The sequence below is a fragment of the Vicugna pacos genome, chromosome 7 (assembly GCF_048564905.1).
Source record: "Vicugna pacos chromosome 7, VicPac4, whole genome shotgun sequence".
NCBI lineage: Eukaryota > Metazoa > Chordata > Mammalia > Artiodactyla > Camelidae > Vicugna > Vicugna pacos.
Genome location: NC_132993.1, coordinates 46735911 through 46756989, shown reverse-complemented (window position 1 = coordinate 46756989; position 21079 = coordinate 46735911). Strand labels below are relative to the sequence as shown.

At 42.1% G+C, this 21079-nt stretch overlaps 1 protein-coding gene across 1 annotated transcript in view; it reads right to left on the bottom strand.

Moving 5' to 3' along the window:
• RAPGEF5 (Rap guanine nucleotide exchange factor 5) overlaps positions 1-982 on the bottom strand; it is a 269897-nt gene extending 268915 nt beyond the window's left edge. Inside the window, exon 1 of the mRNA XM_072964867.1 lies at positions 818-982. Within this exon, the coding sequence (XP_072820968.1) occupies positions 818-837 (20 nt within the window). The 5' untranslated portion in view covers positions 838-982. The remainder of the gene's footprint in view (positions 1-817) is intronic.
• Positions 983-21079: the final 20097 nt, after the last annotated feature.

Sequence of the window (21079 nt, the reverse complement as noted above, 5' to 3'; positions counted from 1 at the left end):
ATTCCAATAGAACTTTATGCAATGATGAAATAGTTCTAAATTTGTGCTAACAGGGTAGCTGCTAGTCATCTGTGGCCATTAAGTATTTGACTAGTGTGACTGAGGAACAGAAATTTAAATTTTACTGAGCTTTAATTACTTTAAATAGTCCCATGTGGCCAGTGGTTACCATTTTGCATAGCACAGTTCCAGAGTTCTAGTCTTGTGTAGATCTGGCCAGATTTCCCGAAACCAGTTAAAGTTAATCAGTGGAGATTAAAATCAAGTAACACACCAACGGCCACGATCAACGAGGCATTAACGAGTCAACTGCCTGCCCACCTGGACTCACTGGACCTTGAATGTATGGAAGAAAAAATAAACCTGTTACTCAGATGGGGCAGAAAGGGAGGCAGGAAGTGTGACCATAATGCGAGGCTAAGCGGCTAAAATGGAAACTGCCGGCACGAACAAACCAAAGAGCAAATCTGAGGAAGGCAGCACCAAGCTGGGGAGTGTCAAAAGCAGAATTAAAGCAGGTTCTAACTCAAGTCAAATTTCCAAAACTTTGAGATATCAGAGAAATCAATAGACTGCAATCCAAAACCCATTTACTGACAGCCCTCCTTCCATCAGAAATGTGTTTCTGAACACTGCCTGTGTGCTCAGCACCAAGGGGGAGTTAAGAAATCTATAGTAACATCAATCTCTGCCTTAAAGAAGCTGAGTTTTGCTTGAAAAGACCAAACGCACACACACAGAACAATGAGAAAATGATACAAGACAGTCTCCAGCAAAGCACTGAATGGTATTTAACTCAGCCATAGCTAAAACTCACCTGTGAATAGTAAGCACCATGGGTGGAGAAAAAGGGTGGGGGCGAGTGAAGGCTGCAGTCACAGGAAGGTCTTCATGGAGAAGAGGGTTTTGATATGGGTGTTCTGCAACTCCCAGAACTCAATTCAAGTTAGCCTGGTAGGGAAAATGGAGTCAGTGAGGCTCCCTCGCCAGACGCCCGGTGTCTAGTGACGCAGCAATATTATCCCGCATGCGCAGTACCCCTGTATTGTTATGTAACAGATGACTCGCGCGACACAAGCGCAATGGTTAGCCCACGTAGTTCACGTGGTTGGCTAGGTGCCGGCTTTGTTTCTCTCGCTACGTAAGGCAGGCGGGACTTGCCGCCGCCGCCGCCGCCGTTGAAGTCTGTGTACTGCGCTCTGTAGTAAAGGCATGTCAGAGATACCTGCGGCTCCGCAATCGTTCTTCCATCTGTCCGAATCCGTGAACTTGCCCGGCCTGGAGCACCTCCAGGGATGCCAGGTGTAATGCACGAGCGCCTACATTACATCTGGCATCCCAGGTCTCGTCACAACCTGGCCTCCACCTGCCTTCAGCAGTGTCCTCATCAGACTCACCCCACCCCTGTTTTTGCCAACAGTTTCCCAATTTGCACGCCATCTTTTGCACTGAGCCATTGTATAAGCAGAATATTGGTGAGCCCTCCAGGGATACCCAGCACTGGAGTCACAGACCTCTGCTTGCATCCCAGCCTTGCCAAGTCATAGCTGAAGGACCTCAACCAAATTCCTTAACCTCTCTAAGCCTTGGTTTCCCCATATGTAAAATCAGAGTAAGATTACCCACCCGTAGGGTTTTTGTGATAATTAAATTAGATAAATAATGGGCTTACAAACAACAAAAACAAGAAGAACAAAAAACCCTGCTTTTCATACTTTACCTGACAATTTCCAACCTATCTTTTAAGGTTCTTCTCAGGTATTCTCTGACCGCCCTTGCTGTTGAGTGCTTTTCTCAAAGAAAAGCTGTGCTTACCTCACTCGTAGCCAATGAGATAAAGTGTCTCAGTTCACTTGGAATAGTCCCAGTTTATGCCTGGCGCCTGTGTAGCTTTTAGCATTCGTCCTAGATGTTTTATTTTTCTATAAAGTACTGTTAGTGGTGATTGCATTAAAATGTGTTAAGAGGTGAGTTTGGTAGATGTCCACTTTGTACTTCCAACTTCCTGCAAGTATGTAAGATTTATGGGCAGTAAACAGGGTCCTCACTTTAATACATGCTGAAATCTGAAAGGTGGCCAACTATAAACTGTCTCTTTTCCTGAGCTTTTCCAGCTGAAAACAGGAATAGGTGATAACTAACATCTCCCTATAAATCTCAGCATGTAGGGCACTTACTGCTGATAAAATGAAATATATACGTAAATCTTTCTGGTCTTGGAAGGTGGGAGGAGACACATTTGGCACCGCTATTCCTGCTGCTCATTTGGTGTACCAGCCAGGCGTGTGCTGGCCAGTGCCACGGCCTGAAAGATGCACAAAGCCACCAGGACTTCAGTGTAGTCTTTGGAAAATAAGAGAAATTATATATGTTAGGCACCTGTGTGAAATAAGCAGGAGTTAGAGACTGAGCAGTCTCATGGTAAAGGGTATAATGAGTAGTCTGACCACTCTTGCTATAAAGGAATTTTCCTTTATAATATGGCATAAAATTACAACTGTTTATTTTACTATTTGGTAACACTTTAAAATTTGGCAATACATGTTTTCAGCAGGAATTGAACAAAAATGTGCAAGTTAAATTTAAAACCAAGTACTGAATTTTCATGTATCAAGAAAATTGATGAATATGTAACTTGTACAAAATCTTTTTAATGATATTTACCACCTACCACTGGGTCCCCGTTAAAATCAGACACAAACCTATTCAGGAAGTTCCATCCTCTATTTCAGAAGTTAGAACTATTTTAAGAAGACCGTGCCCCCCCAAACGATAATTTTATATGTGCAGCTGCAAAGGCATGTTTACCTGTGAAGCATGACTTTTCATTTAGACCAAACTATTCTTTTCAATTAATTTTGCCCATTTTTATTCCAAGTCTGTACATACAAAAAGATGAACTGAGAGCTGTGTGTGTGTTGGTGACATTAGTAAGAGAAGAGATTCCAGTTGTATGAAATCCCTTTTATATTAGAGTCTTCATATATTTCAAATAGAAAATCAGTTAATTCCAATGATGGTGTGATTTTTTTTTCCCCATACAATTCATGAAATCAAAGTAAAACTGTTGGAAGTTTATTTTCAGGGAAAACATCTGACATTATTGGGAATACCGTTATAAATTCAGCTCAGAAGTTCAACACTGAGGATAAGATGTGTTTTTGTGGTAATAATAGGAATACAAATTTAGGGAAAAGCTTAGGTTCATGGAAAAATAATGTTTTCACCAAATTAAGAAACCTGCAGAGCAGAGTGTACTTGGAAAACCATGGAGCACATAATTCATGATTGTCTCCAAAGAACTGTAATATTCCACCAAAGGAAATAGAAACTGTCATCGTCAAAAATTACAAATGTTTTTTATATATAAGCAAAGTAACTTAAGTACAAAATTCTTGTGATAGAGCTTTTACTAAGTATCCATCACCCCTCTCAAAACAAACAAACCCCACACATCAACAACAACAACTTTCGCCTGGCAGTGCACACTTTCTTGCTTTCTCTGCTGCTCGTCAGCAATCTGGTTTTAGAAATGCTTGAGCTTTTGAATAACTACTTTGTAAATCAACCTATGTGCCCTGGAATACTGTTGAATTATTTTGGTGTGATTCCTTAAATGTTGGTTGCCTTTTAATGAAAATCAGTTGGAATATTTTAATAAATTAATAAATGGAGCACAAAAAAATCATGTTGTGATGCCTTTTATGAATCGTAATTTTCTAAAACAAGCTTAACCAGGGACACATTGAAATTGTCTCCACCAAAGCAAGGAAGGAAATGAAGGAATTAAACTGTGGAGCACAGAGACATGCAATACCTTGACTTGTGGAAGGATCTTTTGATGAAGCTTTTATTTTTAATTGGATCAATTTCTATCAGTCTTTATTCTGTACTGAAATGGAATACAGTTGAGAAGACCTGCAATTTTACAACATCTAACTTTAGTGAAACATTCAAAAGAGTCATAAATAGTGAGAAATTATTTGAAAATTTGTGCCTGGTAAAAATATTCGTTGAATAAAGAGGCTCTGAGTGGGGGCAAAAAAAAATTACTTTGTGAAGTTATTTGGGCTGAAATATTAACACAGTCCAATTAAAAAGTATTAGAATCAAGAATACCCTTCATTTAGCTGTATTTGTTCTGAGCTTACTAAATAATTCAGCACCTTTAGAGTATTTTCTCAATTAAAAATATTTGGTCCACAGAGAAGGGTCAATTTCAAGTTTATTAATCATAATGCAACTGAAAATGATATGACAGTTGATTTTATTTTAAAAATTAAAAATAAAAAGACTGAAGTAAATACATTCCTCAAAAGTGTCAGGAACTTACTGCAGTATAAACAGATATGACTGAAAAACTGATTAAAGTATATGTAAATGCATTTATGTACAATATTTACAGGCATACCTCAGAGATATTGCAGGTTCAGTTCCAGACCACCTCAATAAGGTGAATATCGAAGTAAAGCGAACCATACTAAATTTTTGGTCTCCCAGTACATATAAAAGTTAAGTTTACCCACTCATTAAGCATGCAATAGCATTATAGCTAAAAAATAATATACATACTTTAATTCAAAAAGACTTTATTGCTAAAAAATGCTAACCATCACCTAAATCTTTAGCAAGTAATAATCTTTTTGCTGGAGGAGGGTCTTGCCTCAATGTTGACGGCTGCTAACTGATCAGAGTGGTGGTTGCTGAAGGCTGGGGTGGTTGTGACAACTTCTTAAAATAAGACAACAATGAAGTTTGCTGCATTGATTGACTCTTCCTTTCATGAACAATTCTCTGTAGCATGCAATGCTGTCTGATAGCATTTTACCCACAATAGAACTTCTTTCAAAATTGGAATTGATTCTCTCAAACCCTGCAGCTGCTTTATCACCTAAGTTTATGTAATATTCTAAGTCCTTTGTTGTCATTTCAACAATCTTCATAGCATCTTCACCGGGAGTAGATTCCATCTCAAGAAACCACTTTTTTTCCTTATCTGGAAGAAGCCACTCCTCATCCATCAGAGTTTTATCTTGAGATTGCAGCAAGTCAGTCACATCTTCAGGCTTTTTTTTCTAGTTCTCTTGCTACTTCCACCACATCTGCTGTTACTTCTTCCCCTGAAGTCTTAAATCTCTCCAAGTCATCCACGAGGGTTGGAATCAACTTCTTTCAAATGCCTGTTAATATTGATATTTTGAACTCTTTCCATGAATCATGAATGTTCTTAATGGCACCTAAAATGGTAAATCCTTTCCAGGACATTTTCAATTGACTTTGCCCAGATCCATTGGTGGAATCACTATCTATACAGCTACAGTCTTATGAAATGTATTTCTTAAATAATAAGACTTGAAAGTTGAAATTACTCCTTGACCCATGGGCTGCAAAATGGGTATCTTGTTAGCAGGTATGAAAACATTAATCTGGTTGTCCATCTTCATCAGAGCTCTTGGGTGACCAGGTGTACTGTCAATGAGCAGTAATATTTTGAAAAGAATCTTTTTTTCTGAGCAGTAGGTCTCAATAGTGGCCTTCAAATATTCAGGAAACCACGTTGTAAATAGATGTGTCATCATCCAAGCTTTGTTGTTCCACTTACAGAGCATAGGCAGAGTAGACAGGATAATTTGTATTTTGCTTATATTTTCTTAATCAGTATAAAATTGTTTATTTGAAAAATTTGGCTTTTATACATGAACAATGTTATTTCCTATTATTTAAAAAGAATTTTATTTTTATAATTATTTTTGAAGAAAACTGTTTATTGTTTACCACTATGCTAAACTTCTTTGTTATTTGATATTTATTATTTGACAAATAATTTCAAAAATGATGTAATTTTCATCATGCTAATATCCCCTGCTTCTCAAAAACTATCCCAGACTAGGTAAGTTCTAAGTTGACCCCAGCCAGAGCTCACATCAGCCTTTGTCGTGACTGTTTAAGCACCACTCCTTCCCCTTCTGCCGGAACTTCCTTAAGAGCAAGGATTTAATGTTACCTACTCAGTATCATTTTAATTACCTTATCATGTTTCCTGTTTACCAGACACTATTTACTATTTTAATTCTCATTAACCTCTGAGGTAGGCTTTCTAATTACCCACCTTTTCAGATGAGAAGACTGAGGTGGGTAGAGGTTAAGTACCTCCACTATGGTCCCACATCCTAGACAGCGATTGAGCTGGGATTTGAGTACCTGCCCCTAACTGCAAACTCATTTGACTCTTTCTCATTAAATGTCTGTGGAATGAATAAAAAAATAACGAATGAACGAATGAATGAATGCATGAAGAAATGAACAGGAAGAAGACAATGGCAACCATTGTAACTATGATGGGTAAAAAGATCACAGTGAAAGGAAGTGCCCAACAAGCCACTTCATAATCACAACACAGCTGAAAGATTTGGAGTTAGAACCAGCACTTTGCAAGGGAAAGCAACTTACCTTAAGGAAACAGGGCTGTTTCCTCAGCCCACCAACAGCCAGGATGCAAGGACTCAAGAAAACAAATGTGCTTTTCCCCCTGCTGATAACAGAGACCTCCTCATTTCAGTTGTTTACTCAGGCGCTGAGAACCAGACACTCTGGCTAAAACAAGGATGTTGTGTTCCCTGTCCTGTCAGGCCCTGGGCTTCTGATCGGCCCCACAGGACGCAGGCCTGGCCTGCAGTGAGTGCCTGCAGGGCAGGAGTAGCGTCTGGAAGAGCTCTTTCTCAAACAGCTGGGATTGGAGGTGATGGACGGTAGGGTGTCAAGAGGCATCAGAGAAGAACCAAGGGTGAGGGTGAAGAGGAATGTTATATTTTCATCTGCAGGAACTGGCGGTGCCCTTGAAACAGTTGGAATCTTAGGAAAGAAAATTGTCATGGAAAGGAATACACTCCAGGGAGTTTTGAGCTTATTGAGTTTGAGTCATTTGGAAGTTGGTTGGAGAGAGGGACTGAAGCCACTGTGTCCTGAGTTGCCTCACCTCCCAAGGAGAACTCCAAGGTGTTAGAGAGAAAGAAGGTGTAGAGGTGATGGAGACACAGGGCCCCCACTGGAGGAAACACAGGGTGAGAGGATATTGCCTGGAGAAGGAAAAGCAATAACCCCTGTCACGCCTGGGTGATCTCTTCACCTTCCCCTGACAGCATGGAGGGGCAGCACTCAGAACCCACTTTACGAGAGAACCTGCAGTTAACCGACTGGCCTCCAGACAAGGGGAGCCATTGTGCTTTGCAGCCCTGCTTGCTCCCCCCTTTCTTTTATCAGGGTCGGATTGCAGGGCGGTCTTCCTCACCCAACCCTGCTTCGTCCTGTTTTATTTTTCACGGGTGTTTCCCCCTCAATAAGTCTACATGTTTAATTTGATTCCAGTGTCTGCTTCTTGTAGGACTGAACTGACACACCTCCCAAATCTTTGAAAGTAACATTCCTCTTTTAAGACCTGGAGAAAATCTAAGTGTCATGTTCTTTGGTTATCTTCAGGAATCTAGGACCCGATATTAATGGTTCATGGATTTACTTATTCAATTAATTATTCATTTAATCAGTGGCTTGAACAGGTATGAATTAAGCACCCACCATATGCCAGGAAACATAGGATCCCAGGGATACAACAGTAAACAAGGAAGACAATCTTGCCCAGGCAACTTGCAGATTGAAAGGCCATAAGGAATCCAGGAAGGAGAAGCTCATTCTGAGTGTGGCTGAAACCTAAAGCGTTACTTCCTACCTGATGAAAAAATGTACAAAATGATCATCTCACTAGACTGAAAAGATCTTCAGTCCCATGCAACGTAATTTCCGCGGTGGCTGCGCCCCTTCCACACTGTGCATGGTCGTTCAGTTACCACCACCTGCAAGCACTGGAGAAGGGCCCTGGCACGTCTGGAGTGACAGGGCACAGTGTCACTGACTCCCGCAGAGGCCTAGGGGTTAGCACTTGCCGGCTGCCTTTTCTGCTTACAGTTCCCTTTCCAGCCCCAACTCGCCTTGCCCAAGAGTCAGGCAAAATACTTCCACTGCCTGGAGCCACCATGAATTTGGTTACACAAAGTGCCCCCAAAGTCACCCCAGGTGAGCAAGCTCCAGGCCAGAGAAGTAGCGGACTGGGGGTCAGGAGGAAGGTGGAAGGGTGTGTGGCTGCCTGCGGGAACCAGACAAGGGAGGCCTCGCAGAGCCCTGGGCCAGCCCGCGAGGCTGTCCCTAGAACTGACTATCAGGGGATGCTGAGCGAGTCCCACTTCCTAGACTTCCTCTCCCATCTGTGCGATGCAAGGAAGCCAGAGTCCCCTGCAGCCTGAGGAGCTCCCGGAGAGGACCGGCCCCAGAGCCTGTGTGACAAGCAGAATTGCACTTAGGGCCGGGCCTTTGGGGAGGGAGTAGTTGGAATGCCAACTCTGCCAGCCCCATCCTGTGACAACCAGCAAGTTCTTTAGCTTCGCAGGGCCTCGGTTTCTCTGCGATAAAGGAGGGAGAGGAGCTGCGTCTGCCTCGTTGGGATATTGTGAGGATTAAATGGATCATGTCCAGAAAGCGCCCAGCGCTGTGCAAGCAACAGGCAATGCCTCCTGACAGTTGATTATTCTCATTCTTTTTGCCTGGTTCTAGCCATTATGTTGACTTCAGTCGCCTCTAACTCTGTGTTATTCCACTCTTATCTACTTCCTCCTAAAAAAGGAAAACTAAAATACAAATCCCCTTCCACTTTCAGGAGGAATTTTGGAAATTACATCCATTGTGAGGCTTCCAGTCTTCTGGGCTCTCTTCAGAGACATACTAGTCAAACTCCTGAGAAAACGGCCCATGAATCCCCTATTCTGCTGCAGAGGGGCCTCTGCTCCATCCATCCGCTCACAGCCACCCGGGGGGGAGCCAGGGCCTTGAGACAGAACAATAGGACAGCATGTGCCTCCCACAGGAATCCCACCTGTGGTTCTGAGTGACAGGTTTTGATCTTGGGCTCACCGCCAGTTAGGAAGCGAAACTTTCCAGAACATTTGCCGTTTTCTTGGTTTTCCCCTGGTGGTCTAACGATTTCATCTCAAAACTGCCCTGAAGAGCCATGTACAGAGGGCACCCCTAGGAAAACTGACAAGCCATTTCACAGGCTCCCTAATCCTCTTCCATGCGAGTGGGGACACTGTGGCCCCTCCCCCTAAACCCCAAAGTGTGCATGTCCTGTTGCCTGAGCCAGCTCTAGGTGGTCTGCCTGGCATGAGGTAGCCACCCTGACAGCGGTGTGACATCTGTTTTCTTCTGGAGCCCAAAGGCCTAAACTGGGGATGCGAAAGAAAAAAGAGCATTGTTTCTGTCGACAGATCTGCGTGAAGAATCTAGAAAGGAGAGCTGACTCCAGTTTGAGCACCTCTGGGCCAGGTTGGCATTGGGAGCAGGGGCTGTGGGAGCACCCTGCACTCATTATTAGCCAAAGCGATGACAAGCCAGTTCTGCAGGGACCTCCCAGTGGTGGGCTTCTCTTGGGCAAACAGCTTATTTTGGAGCCATGTTAGAACAATGGGTAATCTTTTCCCATGGACTTCCTTTCTCCCTCCTTTGAAATTCCATTGTATTTGTAACTTCAAATAAGGGGGACTAATTTCTGTAACTCGTCAGGGAGGACAGCTGGGCCACCTCCACCCCAGCCTTCCAATCTTTCCGTGTCTTGTCAGCCGGTGGCACTGGGATCCTCAGGCGGGAACCAGCCAGCAGAGGCAGCTATAAATACTCCTCTGGGCATGGGCTTCTTCCAGAGCACACAGCTGAGGGGCAGGCCCGGGGAAGCACCTGCATCTCTTCAGGGCACATCCGCCTGGAGCCCTCAGCCCTTCAGTGACATTTTCCGTGGACATTCTCCATCTCTGAGGAAGCCAAGCTCCAAATGGCCATCCCCCTTTAAACTCAGAGTCTGAGACTCATGTTCACTAGGGCTGATGAAACTGAATAGCTGAGGGAATAGGAGGAGGGAGCGAGGAAGAAAGGAAAGGAGGCTCTTCAAAGGATGCTTTTCTCCTCCCAACTTCACTTGTGGAGAAGCATGAAACAACTCCTCACCAGTCAGGCCTCTTTCCCCCTGATGAGTCCAACACTTCACAATTGAGAGTTTAAAAAGAAAATAGTGGGTATTTTCTTTCTGTGTTTTTATTTAAAAAGCGTGACTGAGAGATCTCTTATGGGCATTTTAAGTAACCAAGTCACTTAGTTAAGTAAGCAAGTCACAACAACTGCTAATGGTCAGTTGTAAATGGAGGTCTGCTGTGCGACTGTCACTCAGAATGAGATGGAATTTAAATGCCAACTTGTATATGAGATGAGGTCAAGTTTAAAAATCCATTGGATGACAGTTTTCACATTTCAGTGAACCGAAGAATGGCCTGGAACACTTGTTTAAAAGACAGAGCCGTGGTGCCGATCCCCTGAGACTTATCCTGTATATCTGGGCCTGAGCCCAAGAATCTGCATTTGAATCCATAAGTAATTCTGACTAAAACGCTCTGAGCGGGAGCTACACTTTGAGAAACAATGCCTCGAGACAGTAGTTCACAAACTGGAGAGCCCCAACCAGCAAGAGTACCAGGAAATTTGCTTAAAATGCAAATTCTCAGACCAACTCCAGACTTAAAGGATCAGAAATTCTGGGAACAGGGCCCAGCAATCTGTCTGAACAAACCTCCAGGTGATTCTGAAGTTTGAGAAATACTGCTTTAAGAGATCTCCGAGGAGCCAGGAGTGCAAACCCTGGAACAGTGGTGATTCTAACTCACAGCCAAGATTGGGAACTGCTGCTCTAGGTCTATGGGAATCTAGATGCTAATATCACCTCCACAGTCCCTGTTTGCTGAGCAACCGCCTTTTTGAGCCAGGGTCAGTGTTAGTGGCATTAAGGGGAAAGAATGTGGGCCTTGTTTCAGATAGACAAGGATGCAAATCTTGGTCCCAAACTTAACCTCCCTGGACCTCAGTGTTTTCACCTGTGAAATGGAAAGAAGGACCCTACCCCCAGCGATGCTGTGAGCAGTAAGGACACAAGATCTGGCCCTGAGCACTGAGCCAGCATCGGGCACATCATAAGAACTGGATTTTCCTCTTTGACTCTCTGCAGTCATTACTTCCCTTAGTTTAACTGGGGTTTGGAATAAGACTCGTAATCTTTACAGAAGTATGACTTGAGGGTTTACTCTGGAGAGCATCAAAAAACTCATTTAAAATTTCATCTTATTAGCATAAATGTATGAAGAACTCAGTGAGCAATCCTGATTTTAAAGACTAGTGACAAGAGGGCAGAAGCAGCTCTGAAGCCGTGTAACCAATTCAACTCTGCCACCATAGTCACGTTCCTTTATTCATAAATGTTTCAGTAACAGGCGAGCTCTTTTGGTTTTATTATTAGGTGCTTTCCACAAGTATTTTAATTTCTCACTTGATCTCCACTGTTGATAAAATGCCAGGTGAACTACTGCCAGTTTGGTGACAGAGATCTATCATCAACTAGTGTAAAGAAATCACTTCCTGTGTGTGTGTGCGCGCATATGCATGATGGTGGGCTTGCAATTCAGTCACCTGGAACATCAGCCAGTACTGTACAGTTACAAGAGAGCAGATTCAGTAACCACTCCGGCATGAAGCTATGGTGCCTGAGTTTTATATTTTATATAATACACAATGGTTTTATTAACCCTAAAGACTACTTGACAATGACCACTTCAATAGCTTCTAAAGATGAAATAGCTGCCAATGAGTCTCCCCTGAGGCTAGGACTGAAGCATGTACTCTTTGTAGCAGGAAGCTTACACAGACTACAGGAATGAAGTGGGAGCGCGTCCACGTGTGACCATCACATGTTCCACAGACTTGCCTAGGGATGGAAGGTCCCCGACGTGCCAAAGACCTTGGGGCGTGTGCAGCCCAGGATGGCCAGCTAGTGTAGTTCGCGGTAGAGTAACTGGCAGCCCTTAGGGCAGAAAGAGGTAGATATACCACGGTTCATTGCCAACTAACATTTCAGCTTTAGCTTCAGCAAAGATTTACTGAGGGCCTGCCATGTGCAAAGCACATTTACATGCATGATTTCCACTAAGGCTCACGGTTATCACCATCCACTTTTTTACATATGAGGAAACTGAAGTGCAGGGACATGAAGGCGTTTGATAAATGTTGTACAACCACTTACTGGCAAAACCAATACATCCACCCGGGGCGTCTGTCTCCAAAACAGTGTTGTTCTACTAAGCCACAGGTGTTTCCCTCCAAAGGGTAAAGTGAATATTCCAACTGGTCACTGATTTGGAATTTCTAAACCCATTGTACAGATGACAAAATAAAGACAAGACACAGGGCTTTAAGGAAATGCATTATAAGCCATTCATTCAGCCATAGGTCATTCTAAAATAAAGACAAAGTAGAGACTTGGGCTGACCTGGCTCCTGATCTGGGACCCAGTATCAAGGGCACATTGGTTCTTGCCATTTTCTATATGCATGTCTCCCCAAGCGGAGGAGCTGTGAAACCGAACCTGGGCAGAGAGAGAGGGAATGTTGTTCTTATTTATCCCAGGAGGGATTTCTCTCTTTCCATTGTTGATTCACTTATTCATTCACCCAGTCAGTTTTCATTCATTCCTGCTTGATTATAAGTGAGGCAAATGTTTACATTCAAGTATAGTGTAAAGAATAGTTGCAAAGAATGTAATTCTGGAATGTAGTCAATTTTTACAATTTAAAACAAAAAGTTGTTGCATGCTTTTATGTGTACCCAAAGAACTATTGATACCAATTTTATATTTTTATACTTATAATCATCCAAAATTTTAAAATATGTGAGTGACCTTTTAATAGTAAGAACTAGTGTTCTTTTCCCTCCCTGAATTCATATTTCCATTCCATTTCCCCAATTTTACCCTATTGTAATGTATTTCAAGCTTGAAAATCTCTTACTAATCATCCGAGCATTATTCTATGTATACTCTAATAATATAATCTAAATCAAAATGATTTCTTAATTTCCTGTAATCTTAAAGCTTTAGATGTTAAAATGTTTCTTCTGAATTGAGTTATTGTTAAAATTATTAGAACAAAATAATCAAAACAGCATAAATATATACAATTCTAGGCAATACACTATAAAATCAGGGAGAAAGAAGAGGTATGCCTTTTTTAAGTGCAAGGTGAGCTGGGAAAGAAGAGCCTTTCCCACGGGATCTCCCTTGCAGGCATGTTCTCAGGCTGATCTTGTTAGGAAAGAGTGGAAGTCTAGGATCTGGAAATTAATTCCCTGAAATATATACAACATAATATATTCCAGCTGGAAGGCTGCTTCCCTAGGAGCTAAGAGCACAGAGGCTCCATAAAGAGTCCAGGGAGGCATATACAAGCAGCATTGCACAAGTCAGATGTGTCAAGCGTATCTGTTAAGGAACAGTCAAGAGATAAGCCCCATTAGTAATCTGAGCAGGAGACACTTAGCATAACGAATTATTAACTAGGCAAAATATGACTGACAACTAAAAAGGATGGAAGAGAACTGTAAGGTGTAACAGAGGTAGAAACTCAGAAGGCAGCTACCATCCCTAAGGCTGAGGGAAAAGTAAATGAGGAAATCAGAAATTTAGAGGAGGCTCCCACAAGGCTGAGATGCAGACCCTCGTGGAGAGTACATGGCTGTGGTACTAAAGAAGAAGCAGGGTGCTGGAGGTGTTCACAGCAGGACCCGAGCGCCATCATCACTGCGATGGACACTTGCTGGGACCGGATTTCCCAGCAACTGCTCGGGAAACAGCTCATGGAACAAAAGCATCCCTTTCTTTCCCTGCCGCCTCGCAGCGCCCTCTATTGGTAGAGTGTAAAATTGAGCCGGCTGTCGAAAGAGAAACGCAACAGTCCATCTGTAGCCCAACAAAGCAGGACAGAAAAAGACTGGGTTTGGAGCTGAAAGGCGGTTAATTAACAACTGGCACCAGTGTCAAGAGAAAATTGCAGTTAAAGGACTACAGGAGTCCAGAGAAAGGGGAAGTGACTTTTAATCTCCTTTCTCCTCAAATCAATACTTGGTTAGACTCTACACTGGATCAGGAGCTAACAACTTTGGTCTCAGTATATTGGCAGTTTTTAAAGGAGAGCAACCAGAAGCTAGAAGACTCCCTTGTAGCGACGCCCAGGGCTGAGAATCTTACCCCAAGCTCACAAAATCTTGACTTCGCTTCTGCCTGCATTCGAAACAAACTGGTTCTCTCACACGTGCAGGAAGCACAACCAAGATTCTCCAGGGGCAAATTTTGTATCTGTCTTTGTGGCAGTTGCTCAATCTGACACCAGCCCTTGGAGATGGCTTTTACTGCTAAGCTTTTTTTTCTTTGATTCCTGCCCAGGAAAAGTAGCAAGTCAGGGAGCTGGAGATCATCTGTTTTGATGTCTCATATTTCTGCTCTCTGTTTTGAAGTGAAATGATTTCATACAGCCCCCAAATTGGCACCAAGTTCTCCTTTGCACCAACTCCCCTACAGTCTTTATCACTGCAGTCAAGAAGACGTAAAAAAAATCACGTCAGTGCCAACCAGCTATGACAGGATTTTATTTCAGAATCATGTTCTGTTGCTTTACTTGCATGAAACTCTCTGCCACATTCTAGAAAACACCCCATTACTCAACTCAAACATCTTTAGAAAGAAACCCTCTGAAATGCCACTTGGTGGGCAGGGGGTACACTGGTTGGGAATAGAAGGCTGAAGTATTCCCATTTCCACCACCAACTGGCCGTGTGCATGAGAAAGTCACTTCATTTCTCATCAACCCCCTCAGCTTCACCCCTGAACACTGCAAAGTTTGGGGCCATATTAACAGTCATCAGCCTCAGGAGATGACTGGAAAACACCACATTCATGTTGTTGAGCGTTGTTGAGGTGGATGCATCCAAGGGAATGCACTAGGGAAGATCTTGTCTACACAGCTCGACACCCACAGCCCTTTATCTTGCTGTCTCTTTAGAATAAATATTAATGGCTATAGAATCATGGTGACATGCTTTTATTATTGGGATAAAGCAAATTAATCTTCTGGAGTTGGCCTTTGCAATTGTGTGGGAAGAAAAAGATATATTTTAAAAACATCCTCCAGGCCAGCAATCATCCACACTAGGCCCAGACACCACCCAACAGCAGGCCAGCAACAGCCCCAGGATCCCTCAGGTCATGCAGTCAGCCATGCTGGGACCCAGGTCCACCCACCAGAGCCAGCAGCCACTGCACGAGGCAGGGCCTGGCAGCCAGCCAGGCCAGGGGTCAGCTCCACCTACCAGCACACCCATAGTGGTCAGTCCCCACCACAGTAGAAGGGCCCACACAGCCCATATGGGGGGTGCTCCTAGAGCATATAGCTCTAGTAACCAGAGGGAGTGTGCTGTGGGGTCCCCTAGGATGGCTCCCACATAAGGCTTCTTCTCCAAGATTGGGAAACATAACTGGTCTACTTAATACACAGAAATAAACTCAGAGAATTGGGCAAAATAAGAAGAAAGAGGAATAAGTTTCAAACTAAGGGACAAGATAAAACCTCAGAAAAAGAACCAAATGCAGTGGAGATAAGCAACTTGTCCAATAAGGAGTTCAAGATAATAATCATAAAGATGCTTAAGGAACTTGGGAGAAGAATAGATGAACACAGTGATAATTTCAAATATATAACAATATACTTCAAATATAAACAAATATATATTTTCCTATATTTATAGAAAATATAAAGAGGAACCAAACAGAGATGAAGAATACAATAAGTGAAATAATGTACTAGGAAGAATGAACAGTCAATTAGATCATAAGGAGGAGTGGATCAGTGAACTGGGAGACAAAGTAGTGGAAATCACCCAAGCTGAACAGAAAAAACTTGAAAAAATAGGATAGATTAAGAGACCTCTGGGACAACATCAGGTATACTAACCTTTGCATTATAGTGGTCCCAGAAGGAAAAGAGAGAGAAAGGCAGAGAACTTCTTTGAAGAAATCCTAGCTGAAAACTTCCCTAACCTAGGATAGGAAACAGACATCCAGATCCATGAAGCAGGAAGAGTCCCAGACAAGATGAACCCACAGAGGTCCACACCAAGACACATTGTAATTTAAAATGGCAAAAATTAAAAATAAAGAGAAAATATTGAAAGCAGGAAGAGAAAAGCAACTAGTTACATCCAAGGGAACTCTCATAAGACTATCAGCTGACTTTTCAGCAGAAAGTTTGCACAACATAAGGAAGTACCATGATTATTTAAAACGATAAAAGGAAAAAACCTACAACCATGAAGAATGCTTTACCTGGCAAGGCTATCATTCAGATTAGAAGGAGAGATAAAGAGCTTTACAGACAAGCAAAAGCTTAAAGAGTTCAGCAAAGAACTACAAAACAGCCAGAAAACAAGTAACAAAGTGGAAATAAGTACATACCTATCAATAATTACTTTAGCTGTAAATGAACTAAATGCTCCAATCAAAAGACACAGAGTGGCTGAATGGATTTAAAAAAAAAAAAGCCCAAGACCTATTTAAATGCTGCCTATAAGAGATTCACTTCAGATCTAAAGACAAACGGACTTAAAGTAGGGAGATGGAGAAAGCTATTCCATGCAAATGAAAATGCAAAAAGCAGCATTTTAGTGGATATATCTCCTCAAGCAAAGGAAACAAGAATGAAACTGAGCAAATGGTACTACATCAAACTAAAAAAGCACTTGGACAGCAAAGGAAATTATCAACAAAGCAAAAAGGCAGCCTACTGAATGAGAGAAGGTATTTGCAAGTGGTATACCCACTAAGGAGTTAATAAGCAAAATATACAAACAACTCATAGAACTCAACATTAAAAAAACAAACATGATTGAAAAATGGTCAGAGGACCTAAATTTTTCCAAAGAAGACATACTTATGGCCAATAGATAGATGAAAAGATGCTCAATATTATTAATCATCAGGAAAATGCAAATCAAAACCACCACAATGAAATATCACCGTGCACCTGTCAGAATGGCTATCATCAAAAAAACAACAAATGATAAGTGTTGGCAAGGATATGGAGAAAAGGGAACCCTTGTGTACTATTTGTGGGAATGTAAATTGGTGCAACCACTGAGGAAAAACCATATGAAGGTTTCTCAAAAAAAATAAAAAATAGAACTACCACATAATCCAGCAATTTCATATCTAGGTATTTACACAAAGAAAACAAAAACACTAATTCAATAAGGTATATGCACCCCAATGTTTGTTGCAGCATTATTTACAATAGCCAAGATATGGAAGCAACCTAAGTGTTCATCAAGAGATAAATGGATAAAGAAGATGTGAGATACATATACACACACAATGAAATATTACTCAACCACAAAAAATGAACTCTTGCCATTTGCAACACCATAAATTGAGAATTGAGATAGAGGGTATTATGTTTAGGGAAATAAGTCAGGCAGCGAAAAGACAAATAACACATTATCTCATTTATATTAGGATTCTAAAAAACAAAACATATAGACAAGCAAAACAAAATGAAAACAGACTTATAGAGAGAACAAACAGGTGGTTATCAGAAGGAGGGTGATGAAGGGTTGGGTGAAATAGGTGAAGGTTTTAAAGACATATAAACCTCCGGTTATATAGTACATTAGTCATGAGGATGTCATGAACAGCATAAGGAATATGGTCAATAATATTGCAATAACTTTATTGGGGCAGATGGTAACTAGATTTATTGTGGTGATGATCATTTCATAATGTACATAAATGTCAAGTACTCTGTACTACACCTGAAACTAACATAACATAACATTATAAGTCAACTATAATTCAAGAAAAAAGTTACCTCAGTACGAAAAAAAAAATATATATATATATATATCCTAACCCATTTAAAATAATTGTTCTTCTTTCCCTCTGCCAGTTCAGTTGTTGAAGTCAAAGATTTCTAAAGCTGAGGAAAAGATTGAGGGTTTGAATTTATTATTGAATGCTTCTGTGAGATCATTCAGATTGTCATCCTCAATTTCCTAGCGAGACATCCTGTGTAAAAATCAACAGCAGGGCAGTGCCACTTCTAAGCAATCCAGTGGCACCCACCCTTCCCCGTCACGGTGCCTCTCTGTTTTCCTTCTCAATGATCAGTTCCTTGAAAGTAGGAATCAAACATTCTTATTCATCTGTAGAAGCCTAGGGCTAGCCCAGGAACTGGTGTGCCCTCTGCACTCAAGAAGCATTCCTTGAATGCCTTGATTGAATTACAGGGATACTGTATTCCAGATATGGGATAAAATACACACTGGGTTCTTATGTCCACATATAATCCATGTGGGGCTGATGGTAGCTAGCAAGGGGAAAGATGGGAACCTGGAAAAAATGTCCTGATTCTTTGAGGCATGAAAAATGGGAAATTGGAAGCTCCAGACCAAGCTTCTGGAGATGGAAACTAATGAAAGAAGAGGGAAAAAGAGTTTGGTTTAGACCAAGAAGGGACCGGAAAGATCTAACGATACAGTGCCAGAGGGATGGCTGGGAGAGACCGAGCAAAGTGTAGGAGCCAGTCGGGAACCCCTTTGCAGAGCTTTACCAACTCCGGCTGTGTGTTAGACCCACCCGAGGAGATTTAAATAATACCCATGCCCCTACCCCACTGCCAAGGAGGTGATTTAGAGTGAGGGTGGAGCAGGCATCTGTAGTTTTATAAAAGGTATCCTAGATGATTCTGATACGTGGTGAAGGCTGAGAACATCTGCTCCAGAGCAAAGTGAGGCTGGAGGGCTTCTCTCCAACCTTGATCCTGTGGTCTGTGTTAAGAAAAGCCTGAATCATACAAATTTCTGTGGGAAAATCCAGAGGATCCACCATTTAGAGGTCTGGGTGCTGGAAAGTGAGATCTGAGGGGTAGACTTAGGCTTTCTGTATTGAGGGCTTTACTTTTGCTCATTTTTGTTAGAGAAAAGCAATAAAAGAGCGATCTGACTTTGAACTTGGGGTAGAAAACACAAGATGAACTAGGAGGCAGAAAAGGTGACCATCCTAAGTCAAAGCCACAATTAGCCGATGGTATTCCTTTTTGCTACAATTGCTGCAATGAACCAGCTGCATCCCTTGTGTACCCTGATGGTGCCACACTCTATGGTAAAGTCATTTGAGCACTTAAAAGGTTGAGTCCAAAACATGGAGGGCCTTGAATGCCAAGGTAAGGAGAGTGGATGCCTTACAGCAGGTGGTGCCCACCAGGCCTAACTCTGTAGGCTAGGGAAATGGTTCCTGGGGTAAGTGGCCTCCCTAGTGAGCCAGCCTCAACTCTGAAAGCCTGCAATTCTATGATATACATTATTGGCAAGATGCAAAGTAAGGACTAGTTATTTTTGAATCTGGGTTTTCTTCACATATATCTTGCTAGTGCCAGCTTGCATTAGTAACTCAACATTTTCCACGTGAGTGTGGCTGGCAGTTGCTAGTAGGGCTTAGGTCAAGTACAGAGAATGAGCAAACTGATGGGAAAGTTCTAAGCCTTGTAAATCTGAGGTTTAGAAAGAAAGTGCAAAGTCAACTGTGAAGTCCCACCTGCCTGTGTAATGATATGGTTTTTAGGAAAAGAAAGTGCATGAGGTTAGAAGGCGCTGTAATTAGTGGTGTTGCCCTACACTGAAATCTGGGGTTTCTGTGGCACAAAGAACCAGCTGGAGAAACCAGCTATCCAGCCATTTCCCTTCCTGACCAAACTCTCACCCAGCCAACCTTCACAGCTCATGTCTAACAAGCCTAGATGAGCCATTCCAATAGGTTGTCTGGACAGGACTCACCACTAAGAACATTAGGCAATATAATCCAGCTGAAGGAGAAAAAAAAAAGCCATCATTTTGGCAAGGGAGAGCTACACTTATTCATTGAACAGACATGAATCAGGCGCTATGCTAGGTGCCAAAGACACAGAGGAAAAAAATGTGATCCCTGTCTTCATGGAGCTGAGTCTGAAGAAGAAACAGATGCAGAAACAGAAAATTATGTCAGTGGACTAAAGGCCAGTGATAGAGAAATAAAAAAAGGTCACAAAAGCAGCCAGCAGGTTGTAATCAGGGAAGGCTTCTTGGAGGAGTTGCTCTCTGAGCAGATAGGTAGAGTTGAGGGTTGGCTGAAGCCACTCACCCTGGCTTGCAAAAGCTAATTATATCCATTTCTTCCTAATTCTGCATTTAGTGACCAGGATGGTAACTTGAAATCAGCTATGGCACAAGTGTTCACACCTTAGAAATCTGCAAGATCCACAAGTCAAGCTTTTTCCTTCTGGAGAGATGGTTGTTAAACATTTCCTAACACGCCACTGGGTAGGACATAGTCCTGATGGAGGAAAGGGCATTTCAGGCAAAGTATATACCATATAGGCAAAGTCATGGAGACCAGAAAAAAACATAGCAGTGGGAAATAAAGGACTTTATTTTTTTCTAGACTATGTAGTGCACGCCTTTAATGGCAGGAGATAAAACAAAAAAGGAGGCAAAGGCTAGATTATGGAGGGCATGTGAGTCATGCTAAGGAGTTTCTGTTTTATCCAGCAGGAGATGGGTAGACAAAGGAATTTTAAGCTAGGGTATAATATGCTAATATTTTGAAACATCCTATTTACAACCCCTGAAGCTTCTCCTTGATAATAATTAACATCTTATGCAACCTGAATTCAGATTAGATTGAAGAAAATTTGCTTCTGAAACAACTCAAAGTCCAAAATGAAAGAAAAAGCAAAATAAATTTAGAAAAATGCAAAACCTTTGTGTTAGCACTCAGATTTCCCACCACAATAGCACAGTATGGTTAAGCTAGGTGGTCCGTGGCAGGTGTAGCAGGTTAGGTCTAATCGGAAGAAAGAAACCACACAGTGGATCAGTGAATTAAATGGGGGGGGGGAGTTTAATGTAAAGAATTAAATATGGCAATAGACTGCAAGCTACAAGGAAACTCTATATGGAACCCTAGGACTGAGGAAGAATACCCAAGAAAGGACAAACTTGGAAGGAGTTCACTAGTTAGAGAAGGTGGGTTCAATCCACCACACAGCAGAAAATTTTGCCATGGAGCTGGTCTGAGTTGCTGGGCACA